We start from the raw sequence: 12,565 nt of genomic DNA, 5'->3' as shown, positions 1-12,565 counted from the left end.
TGCACTGGCATAAACAGGAGGATTCATTCGGCACCTAAGGTGTGAGTCTGTCACGCCTAAACATGTCGCTCTGCTGCGCCGATGAAATATTGTGGCGAACCCTTTCTATTATTATCGTAAGCCGTCATATATCACCCGCGTCAAATTTAACTATGAACTGTGATTCACTGCAGTATATACAAATGGCTCATCACCTAGTTTACAAAAAATTGCCCTTCCTCATGCTGCACAATTTACTATGTACTGTACATTACTCGAACACCGTGATCTTTTACAATTTTGATACTAATCTCTGAGATTTGACAACTATTTTCCAGTCTGTCTGTCAGGATAATCTTGAAGAGTTAGGGTTCCTGGCAACCTAGCCGCTATTAACTAGACTACAACTATGACATCCATACATATTATAAAAATTGAGGTACGTATGTACGTATGTTTCACATTTCCTCCTAAACCACTGGACTGATTTCAATGAAGCTTGATACACTTGTCACCTACTGTCTAGAAATACTCGCTACGGGGGTAAGAAACACCTATTATCGAAGTGGTGAATGTGAAAAAGAAGTGTAGCCCACGACGCGCAAATACCCAGAGACTGCAAGGGGTGTTTGAGAATGAGAGAACATAATTGGTTGTAACGAACTTTACGCATAATTTCAAACCCTTATGAAATTTTTTTCGCGCTGGCAACCCCCACAAAATTGTTAAGTGTAAAAAATCTATCGCTTACTACATTTTCAGTGCTCATGCAGTTAAACTGTCGCTTCATGCATTATGTTTTAAAGTATTTCTTCTTTACTAATAACTGGATTCGCAGTGTACTTTGCAGACGGTATTCAAATATACCACTGAATGTAATAGCAAATTTGTATCATTGTACCACACATATGTCACGAGATATGACGTCATTAACAGTGAGATGCGTGAAAACGAAACTGCAATGAGAAATTCGCTAGAGATGTAGGTTAACTATGTATACAAATATCTGTGAAATATATTAAATATTTGTGAAATATATGTGAGTGTGCGTACGCGGGAAAAGCCAAGGGTAAAAAGCTCCTCCTAAACCCCCCATCGATTTCAGCTTAACATGGTATACGCACTACTTTGGGGTAGGGATGATAACGTGGTGAGAGAATGGGTAGGGGATGTACAAAGAGGTGCATGGAGGAGATGGACAGAGAGAGGGTAAATGGCCAGAGAAAGGAAAGAGTTAGAGATGGTTCAAAAAATGCTTCAAATGGCTCTGAGGTCATCAGTCCCCTAGAACTTAGAACTACTTAAACCTAACTAACCTAAGGACATCACACACATCCATGCCCGAGGCAGGATTCGAACCTGCGACCGTAGCGGTCGTGCGGTTCCAGACTGTAGCGCCTTTAACCGCTCGGCCACTCCGGCCGGCTCGCTTCGCATTTACTCAGTGTAAGAGAGAGCATGTGGTTGTTGAGTGAAAGGGTATAAGTGAAGGTCACCCACAAGGTACCATAATGTCATGACAGAAACGCAAACGACGTAAAGGCAGCTAGTATTAACAGGACACAGGAAACCAGATTCCGTCAGTATCACGCATGGATCTTATTGGGAATGTAAGGGAAAGGGGTGATTTAAGAATCTGCGAACAAAGAACAAGTTTATAACTAAAGCTTTCACCAGAATTAAAATTAAGCTCTGCGATCAGGCCCAGATGCCCAAGTGATGCCAATCGTCTATTGCGTCGTCATCTTCGTATGGCGCCACTGAAAGTCAGTCTGGAGGATCAGGTGGTCAACTCACCTCTCTCACAAACCACAGCCATCACTTCTCCTTCAAGTAGATGGTCGGTGACCCCACAAGGCTGAGAACACCCGGGAATCAAACAAGGCTCCTGCACGTGAGCAGGCAGATATGCTTACTGCACTGCTGCGGAGACGGACCCGTTAGATAAAGAGAAAAATAAAATTCTACTGAGAAATGATGCGATGCTTAAGATGACACGTTCTAACGTTCGGTAAAATATCTCTTGTCTTTCTATTGGTGGCCCGTCGAATGCAAGCAAATGAAAATAGAGAACTACGTTTCATTAGAGTATGAAGTGAAATAATACATCCGTCTAGCTCGCTAGTGAAGGCCACCAGTCGCCTCGAGGAACATTCTCGACCTTTCTGCTGATCCTCGGAAAGCGGGAAAGAAAACAGCGACTGTTAGACGTTACCCAGTGGACCGAGAATGGTTAAAAAGAGAAGGGAAGGGACTCAGCGAGGGATGTGGAGGAGGGCTCGCCAGTATTTATGGGACCAGTCAATCAACTTTGCGCCTCGACCCACAGCGTGAATCATGATGCAGCGTCTCGGGAATGGCTAGCTAACTGTAACGGACTCTCCCCGTTGCCAAAGAGATCCGCCGATATGGCCCTGGGCCCCTCGTACTAGAACGTGGCCAAGTGTTTTTCAATAATGGTGAGCCTAAGTCACAAGCGACAAAATCGCACTCTATCCTGGGAAAAATGGAAATTCCGTGACGTAAACAAATGTCATGTATCAAGCAAAAGGAACCTTGTGATGAAGCCACTATTCACGGGAAAAGAAATAGGAGTAATCCACTGATTTACAAACCCCTACCACTAACGTCGATTTGTAGTGGGATTTTGGAACGTATTGTGTTCAAACATTATGAATTATCTCGAAGGAAAGTATTTATTGACAAATAGTCAACTCGGATTCAGAAAATATCGTTGTGGTAAATCACAATTAGCTCTTTATTCACGCGAAGAAATATGTGCTATCGACAGGGAATGTGGAATAGATTTCCTATTTTTAGATTTCCTCACAAGTGACATCAAATCAACCTGCGTGTCTATGGAGTATCGTCTCAGTTGAACGACTATATTCGTCACTCCCTGTCAGAAAAGTCTCAGTTCATAGTAATTGACGGAAAGTAGTCGAGTAAAACAGAAGTAATAACTGCCGTTCCACAAGGCAAGGAAGTGTTACAGGCCCTCCGATCTTCCTCATCTACATAAACGATTTAGGGGATAACCTGAGAAGCCCCCTTGGATTGTCTGCAGAGGATCCTGTCATTTTCTGTCTTGTGGAGTCATCAGAACATCAAATCCAATTGCAAAATGATTTAGACAAGATAACTGTATGGTGCGAAAAGTGGCAATTGACCAAATAATGAAGGGTATGAAGTCATTCACTTGAGTATTAAAAGGAATCCGTTTAATTTTAGTTACACTGTAAATCATTCAAATCTAAAGGCTGTAAATTCAACCAAATACTTAGGGATTAAAATTACGAATAACTTAAAATGTGACGATCACATTGATAATATTGAGGGGAAAGCAAACCAAAGACTTAGAGTTATTGTCAGAGTACTTAGAAAATGCAATAGGTTTGGTGTAGAGACTGTTTACCCAGCGTTTGTGCACCCTCTTCCGGTGTATTGTTGTGCGGCTTGGGATACGTATCAGATAGGATTGACGGAGGACATCGAAGAAGTTCAAAGACGGGGAGAGAGTGTCACGGATATGATATGCGAAGTGGGGTGGCAATCATTAAAACTAAGGCATTTTCATTGCGGCAGGCCCTTGTTATGAAATTTCAATCACCATCTTTCTCCTCAGACTGTGAAAATATTTTGTTGACCCCTACCTAAATAGGGAGAAATTATCATCATCATCTGAGCTCGCAAGGAGTGATTTAGGTGTTGATTTTTCCTGCTCATTGTTCGGTAGAGAAATAGTTTGAAGGTGGTTCGCCAAATACTTAATTGTGAATGTTAGAGGTAATTATGAACTGAACTTGACATCAGTTCTGCAATAAAAGTGACCGAGCTGTTAATTAACGTCGGCTATTCTCAATAGTGACTCGGCTTTTGACTTCCTGACCACTTTCTCTCTATTCATTGCTTGGCAAGTAACAATCATATTTTGAAATTATTTGTCAACATGTGTAATGGAGCATCAATAAACGACGTGAACATAAATGGAATATATCTAATTCATTACAATGCAACGACAAGAATTGATGATGGAAAACTTTCTTTCTTTTAAGATTAGGATTGTTTTGTGGTCGACATTGCTTCAAGCGTGTCCAGTAGTGTTCTTGATACAGACTGTCGCACATGTACGCGCAGTATCTATCACAATCCAGCAGGTTTTATGGAATTGGATAAATGCCTGTCATATCATTGGCTAATGTTGATTATATATGATTAAATGCTCTATAAATCCCGTTCGCCGATTTACATGCAAACCATATGGGAAAGTACGTTTGGACAAGCGGGTAAAGCGCTTCACTAGGGGCCCTGGAAGCCCCGGTCAACTCGCCCTGTTATGAAATTGAGTGCCGGGAGTAAAAGGCAATCGGGGCAATGGACTGCCATCCTCCTCCTCGTAACGTCGCGGCGATCGAAAAGTTGCACTCTTCCTGCACTCAGGTCAGAACAACGATCACACTTTGAACACAGCAGACCTTATATTTTATCTGTTTACAGTAACCGATATTTCTTACGTGTATTCGATGGAAAATGATGCGTGATTAAATCAGGTCCGAAATATGGAACTCATAAAAAATTTCGATTAACTAAGTGGAACCAGAAGTTAGAAGGATTATTAGGCTGTATTTGTCTATAATACAAAGTGTGTCTCATGCGTTCGGTGAATGGTCTCGGAAAGTAAAGCAAAGAAGCGTTACCAACATAATACCTTTATTGTCCTATGAAGTTACCACTACTAGCTACAACACACTTCTGACGTCGGCTGTAAAACTGTTGGAAACTGTCCGTAAAAGCTTCTTGTGGAATCGCTTGCAGCACTGTGCTCATACTTTTTGGATATCCGCACCGTTACAGGGGATGAGATCTAGTGCTACAGAAACGATCCAGAGACCAAGCGACAGACAATGGGGTGGCTTTAGTCACTTCCTTCGGACAGAAATTCGTGATGGATCACGTCTTTGCTGTCGAAAAAGACAGTCAGCATCGTCTTAATCTTGAATTTTGTCAGATGAGTGTTATGGGAGGCGAGAAAACGATGAACACAGTGTCATTGGCTGTCACTTGGTCTCCGGATCGTCCTGGTAGCAGCAGGTCTCAGCTCCTGTAATGATGCCGGTATCCAACAATGCGTGACCACAGTGCTTCGAACGATTCCACGAGAAATGTCTGCTGAAAGATTCTAGCAGCTGCACTACCGTCTAAAGAAGTGTATTGTAGCAAATGGTGAGTACTTTGATGGGCAGGTATTTTGTTCGGAACTCTTGTTTCCTTTATTTTCTGAGATCCTTCACTGAACTTTTCGGACGAATCTTGTATTTCCCTTTCCTAATTTTTGATTCGTGGTGTTGTTCTCATCGCTGTATTGTCCTTTCGTGTAAAACATTATTTTTTATAAGGGTATATCTTCCATTTTCATGCAGCGTTCATGAACAGCATGATCTCCAGTCTCACTATTGTTACCCGAAGACTTAGTAACTTTTTATTTCCGTTTTCCCCTTTCGTTTTCTTCTGTTCTTCTTGTTTCTGTCTATATTTTGAAGTTGAAATCAAGGTAGTTATTGCAATATTTACCATTGCTGCTACATTTCATTATCACAAATCAATAAGTATGTTTACATTGTAAAATATAGGGCGTCTGATTTGATGTAAGAGAGGACATGAAGCTCCTTATCTGGTCAGGGTAAACACAGGTGCAAAATTGAATAAACAGCCAAGTCTTATTTGAGGTAACTATATTCTGTCAATAGCCCTATTCCTATAAAAAACGTATGTGTGATTTTATGCTTTTAGTCCACGCTTAAGTACCCAGATGTTATCGGGGAAGCATTTCGTGTGATATCTGGAACTTTGTTCATGTAAATGTACACAACTGTTAAATTTTATCAGTCTTTCCGTAGTCACTACGCTCTCCGTCCTGAATCGGTAGTAGTTGGAAGACTTCAGGTTACCCGCATTTTGTGTCCCGCTCTGTCAACGTTACTGATCTAAGAAATAAAGTACCTTGTGTAACGATGAAGTAAGCATCACAGTAGAAATTGCGCTGTTCGTGTAATTAGTTTCAAGATGTGCAAAGAAGCAGTTCTGGCCTCAATGTGGAAGCTACCTACGACTCCTCAAAGAAAATTTCTTGGAATATTGAGTGTGCCAAAAAAATAATTAACATTATCACTAGACGCTGTTTTTTGTAGTTGTTACAGAATATGTAGCAGTAAGTACCTTTACTGAAAATGAACATGTCAGTGAGGCATTCATTATTACACGGTTTCACTTCTACTTTCGTATCAATGATAAATACGAAAACAGCACAAATGCACTTTCAACTCTGCGTGAGATAGGTGGAGTTTGTTCACGCTCTAACACCCCTATCACACGATAGTCTGTGTGGGCGGGGCTCACTTTCTCCGCTCCGTACATCCCTCTCCGTAAAAGAGAGGGAAATGTCTGACAGATGCATTGGCTGAAAGGTATGGACCGTTAGCGAGTGAAGTCTCATCATTTTCAGCGATAAATATCGGCTCTGTACTAAATACTATGATCATTGTTCGTTAGACAGGTGGCGTCGAGGACAGAGGACCCATTTTGTCAACGCTTAGGAGAGACACGCTGATGTCATGTTTTGTGGTCCGTATCACAGCTAGCCATTCAAGCAACTCTATCGGTACAGCGGTATGTCGTAGACATCTCGCGTCCTCATATGTTATCTCTTATGAGGCAGTATCCTCCTACCACCATGCAATAGGACAATGCCCGTTTGACACACTTCTGAATAATGTTGACGTGTTCCCTTCTTTGAAATAAATGCGCATTACCGGCAACGCGCGATTTTTAATTTCACTTGCTCCTCTACATGTAGGTGCTCCAGGTTCGTTGCCAGTGTGTGTAGTACTCAGCGACAGATGTGGAAATGTTGCTACTTAGCAACTGTGAAAGAAGTTTTTAATAGGTGACTTTGGTGGAATGAGAGAACAGGAAGTGTTGTGATGTTGCAGCGACCGTGAGGCGGCGGTGATGCGCGCGAACGGCTGGCTGTACCACTACTACATGGTGCAGAGCAAGCTGCAGTACGGCCTCGCGCTGGAGGCTCACGCCGCTTCGCGCATGGCGGCCGCAGCCTACTACCACCACGGCGCCCCGCAGCCGCCGCCCGCGCCGGGACCACAGGTAACTTCCTGTACTACTTAATACTCTCTAAGCACAGTTAAGGAATTTTTTTATCAGTATATAACAAATTCACCGACGGGATTAGGTCGATATTTATGAAACTTTGTGGAGATGTTTATAACATACAGGGTGTAACTGGTATAAGTGGAGATATTTTTATATGTGGCACCTTAATATGTACACACAGTCTTGACACAAACACGTCACAAGCCTTACGAAGTGACGTTTTCTGCACAGCCGTACCTGGACTGCGATGTGAATACTGCCTGGCAGAATAGACTCACCGTTTTGCATCCATCCTCATGTCTACACTTCAACACCTGGAATATTGCACAGGGGAAAATAAGAATTAATGGCTTCCGTGAGCCACATGTACTTGAAGGTACTACCCAGTCTAAAAACATGCGAATTGTAATAGCTATAATTATTCGTCGGCAAATGACGTAAATACTGACGTAATGTTGTTCAGTAAACTGTCCTCAATCAACAACCGAAATACCTGCACTTATTCCCAATACAGCCTGTGTAACGAGTACTGAATGATTAAACTTGCATACCATCTGAAAATGGTATCCATCCTCAACATAACTATGAGATGAGATCCAGATGGACACAAATATACACTTGCATTTGTTATGGCGTGGATGTGTGAAGCCTCCGAATGTCATATTGGAGGTATTTCTTACCAGTCCTGGGGCACGCGCTGTATCAACTCATGGCTATTACTGGTTATAGGCTGAAATGAAAGTATATGCCTTCCTATTGTATCCCAACATGATCTATGGGCGATAAATCGGGGACTCGGTCAAGTCAGTCAAGGAACCGTAGAATCCTGAAGGTGTTTGTGGTCTGAACTGTAGTCTGGGATGTTGCAGTATCCTGTCGGCCTATGACATTTGGCACGTTGGTAATGAAGAGTATAACAACAGGGTTTATAATTCTTGCCACATATTGGCAAGCGTTTAGCCTCTCTCCAACAGTGACATAATCAATCATGTTGTCATATTCAGTAGCTCCCCACGCCATGATATTAGGAATTGGAAAGGAATAGGTTTCGAGAATCGCAAGTTCCTCTGATCTTTCATCAGGTCGTCAGCAGACATGTTGGCGTCGATGTGAATGCTACAGAATGAAGCGAGTTTCATCGCTGAACACCACAGAATGCCACTCAATATCCCACTGGACTCTGGCTCTACACCATGTGTCCTCCGGAGAGATATCGAAGTGAGCTACTTGGTGGACCCTGCCCATAATACTCCGAACGTTCTCAGTTGGAGAGAGATGCGACGACTTTGCGCGAAGACAAACAGCAGAAACTCTGGCCATGTGTGGGGGAGCATTATCTTGCTGAAATGTAAGCCCAGGACTGCTTGCCATGACGGGCTAAAAATGGGGCGTAGAATATCGTTATCGTACCGCTGTGCCGTAAGGATACCCTTGGATAACTACAAAAGGAGTCACGGTATGAAAAGAAATGACCATAAGTCCTGATTGTCGGGCCATATGGAGGGTGATAGTCAGGTTGGTATCCCACAGCTGTCCGCGGCGTCTCCAGATACATCTTCGCCGGTCATCGGGGCTCAGTTAAAAAAATGACTCTAAACACTATGGGACTTAACATCTGAGGTCATCAGTCCCCTAGAGCTTAGAACTACTTAAACCTATCTAACCTAAGGACATCACATACATCCACGCCCGGGCAGGATTCGAACCTGCGACCATAGCGGTCGCGCGGTTCCAGACTGAAGCGCCTGGAACCACTCGGCCACTCCGGCCGGCCAGGCTCAGTTCAAAGCGGGTCTCGTCACTGAAGCGATTTCTACTCTAGACAATGAGGTTCCAAGCAGAAAATGTGGCTAGGTGGCTGGAGACGTCTGACTGTCGAAGACCCCAGCAAATCGTGCTGTGTGGGATGTGGCGTATCGCTGTTCAATGTGGCATCCGAAATAAGTTCGAGAAATCGTTGCGAATTTTAACATCTGATGCTGGTACATTAGTAGCAACTTGTGTGGGCACAGAAAACTCAAACTGAAGCCTTACAAAACAATCTCTCTAAAAAACAACTTAGATACTGTTTTTTGACGTCAATACTGCAACGGGCTACTTCAGTCTGTGGTAGCTGCATTTATGGAGTCAGATGAACGCGCAGAACTCATCAAGAGCTACAGCAAGAGCTTCTGCATGATATGAAAATCAGGCGTATGACGTGCAATTACTGCAACACTAATTGCTGTATCGATCTTTTCCCACCAAAACATAGCTTCTGATGGGTGTGAGAACAATATACTACAATCTTTTATCAGAGAATGTGAGACTACGTGTATGTTATAAAGAAATTAAGATACGTATTATAATGAAACAAACCCTGCCTGCCGAATTTCTGTGTCCAAGAGGCGAGAATATGACAGAAATCACTTAACATTATCCCTTCTGTACAGGAATAATTTTGGGTCAGGTTAATTTTAGGGCAACGCCTTGCAAACTGTAGTTGTGGCTGGTCACTAAGATGTCGGCGACAGCAAGTCTTCTTGGTTTGAAGAAGGATGCCAGGGGTGTAGGGGCACATTCAAATGGCTCTGAGCACTATGAGACTTAACTTCTAAGGTCATCAGTCTCCTAGAACTTAGAACTACTTAAATCTAACTAACCTAAGGACATCACACACATCCATGCCCGAGGCATGATTCGAACCTGCAACCGTAGCGGTCGCGCGGTTCCAGACTGTAGCGCCTAGAACCCCTCGGCCACCCCGGCCGGCAGGGCACATTCCTGGGAGGCAGTTGACGAATATGACCAGACAAGTAATAGCTACATCACAGGTATGGAGAATTACCTCAGAACACGCTGGTAAGACAGTCATAGCTTTTCGTAGACATGGCCATATATGGTGACAACAGAAAATAGTGCCTAACCTGACAGTCTTATAACAAGGGCCGAGGTGGAGACCCACTTTTGACGGTAATTGTAACTGGATGTCAGGGATGGTTGAGTGTCAGCCGATGTTGTCTGCTGAATATGGATGCAGCTGCGGCAGGAGAAGATAGATCGCAGATACAAGTACTTCTTCATTACTGTTTGATTACAAACGTTGAGTAACCGAAGTTAATGATGATTATGTGGGTGAAATGAGAGTACCTCAAGAGCAGGGAAGATCCCAAATTAGACTCCTTCCCTGTGATATATTCTGCATTTAAGATTTACAAAGCAACTGGAAACGAATATTAAGCTCTGAAATCGGGAGGAAAGATTACACTAGTGTTTAATGAGAAATTCACGTGTTATCAAGCATCAGATCAATTAAAGGTTACAAAAATGTAAGCAGTGAATCTCCTATAAGGTAGAGATGAGCGAGAGAGAGAAATGCTAGCAATGAGGAACAACAATGGCGCATGATGGCTGATTACGTAGCTTGTAGGCCCAAATCTGATCGTGCTGTGCTGACGGCGGGTGCCGGATGTCCACAAGGTCTTGTGCGACCAACACGGTCACTACGTGTTGACTGCTCCATGACACCAACTAAAGTGAAGCCTAGAGACCCAGCTGCGTCACCGAACGAGGTGGTGCAGTGGTTAGCACACTAGATTCGCATTCGGAAGGACGACGGCTCAATCCCGCGTCCGGCCCTCCTGATTTAGGTTTTCCGTGATTTTCCTAAATCCCTCCAGGCATGTGCCGGGATGGTTCCATTGAAAGGGCACGGCCGACTTCCTTCCTCGCCCTTCCCTAGTCCGATGAGACCGATGACCTCGCTATTTGGTCTCTTCCCCCCTAACAACCCAACCCAACCCTGCTGCGTCTTATTTTAAAAACACGGCCCAAGTAAGAAATAAGCAGTCTTGGGACTGTAACAGAGCTTGGAGCCAAGAACAGCGCACCAGGAAACAGACATCGACCATCTCCGGTCGATGCCTCTGCCTGCTCGGCATCCCTCAGCAGCAAAAGTTGTCGCTCCCGAATCGTCAGAGTTTTGCTTGTCAATGCACTGGACCCAGTCCTCAAGAAACTTCCACGAGTTGACCGAGTGCTGCATTACCGTTGCCCATTCCATCATTGCCTGTGTTCCAGAACATTTCCGCGTGACACACGAATAAAATTACTTACGCAAAGGCAGCTGGGAGCAGCCACGTTTAAACCCCTCTTGGACAAGCCATCGTCTGTCGAGCAGCTGGGCAGTTGTTTTTCTTTATACGAAGTATCCTATCATAATGCTGTATAGGAATTATGTCACCTGTAACGAACTAACACATTCGGGCTTTTTTTTCTTTTTTGGCACTACTACTACTACTACTACTACTACTACTACTACTACTATTTTCCTTCTTCTTCTTCTTATTCCTCTTCCTCTTCCTACTCCTACTCTTTCTCCTCCTTCTCTTCCTCCTCCTCCTCGGCTAGCACATACACTACCTAGCATGAAGTCCGAGCAACGGCCTGTCTACGAGGGTTTTGGTTCCTGCGGAATGCCAGACACGTTGTGAGGATCGGTGGGATCGTACGTAAAACACCCTGTAAAATTTGGGATAAAATCCGTACATGGGTACGAGGCATGTGAAGGTAACAGTGACCGTAGGTGAGCGGGTAACAATGAGTACAAATAAGACTCTGAACAACGGTAATCGCTTCCAGGATAGTGGCGATTGTAGATCGGCGGACTTGGATCGTATTCATGGCCCTACATGGCAAGCAGCCTTAGTTGGTTGTGTTGTGGGGACCGCTTGAGGCTAGTATCCGACGAGCTATAAATCATATATTAGAAATTCTTTTACAAAATTTGGGAGCGTATTCGATTGAAATGTGAGGGTAGCGTCCTAAACATAACTTTTCTTACACGTGACTGTGATGATCCTCCGCAGAATGTAATGTTGTTGATGATAATAAAAGAAAAGGTAATGGTGGAACTCCTGGTCCCATCCGAGGAATGGGTCACCTCAACACTATTGCATGCCCCCAGTATATGAAACAACGTGGAGTGGTTTGAAATGTACCTCAAGACATTGATAAATTGTTTGGTGATCAGGAAGTTCACGCCATTATATTATATCCCATTGTCAGACAAATGCTTGTAGTGTAAATTTTTCCATTGCCAGGATTCTAAATGGCTAGCAACGGACACTAGAGGCGTCACACAAGGACGTGCAACGAGACTGCTAATGAGGCTGCTTGGTTAATTCGTAGGAGCGATTCGTTTTGAGCCGTTGGCGAGACCCTAGGGTAAAATTTTCTCTGTTGTCGGTCTTTCATTCTAAATCATAGCCAGAGACAGCGTTCACGACGATCAACTCGAGTATTGTTGAAGTGGAATACGTGTTGCTTGCCAAAGATTCTGGCGCTCGATCCAAGGGCAACGAGTGCAGTTAGTCAAAAGTGGTCGCCGGCCGAAACGTTTCGCCTAGCGATACCAGCCGCATGTAACCAAATTAAATTT

General features: G+C 43.7%; 1 protein-coding gene across 1 annotated transcript in view; it reads left to right on the top strand.

The window, feature by feature from the left end:
- Positions 1 to 12,565, top strand: part of LOC124556108 (neuronal PAS domain-containing protein 4-like) — a 203,707-nt gene that overhangs the window by 141,975 nt on the left and 49,167 nt on the right. Inside the window, exon 4 of the mRNA XM_047130131.1 lies at positions 6,969 to 7,140. Within this exon, the coding sequence (XP_046986087.1) occupies positions 6,969 to 7,140 (172 nt within the window). The remainder of the gene's footprint in view (positions 1 to 6,968; positions 7,141 to 12,565) is intronic.

This window comes from Schistocerca americana, chromosome X, assembly GCF_021461395.2.
Source record: "Schistocerca americana isolate TAMUIC-IGC-003095 chromosome X, iqSchAmer2.1, whole genome shotgun sequence".
Taxonomy (NCBI): Eukaryota; Metazoa; Arthropoda; class Insecta; order Orthoptera; family Acrididae; genus Schistocerca; species Schistocerca americana.
Note: the sequence above shows the minus strand (reverse complement) of the source record. Positions and strands in the feature narration are given on the sequence as shown.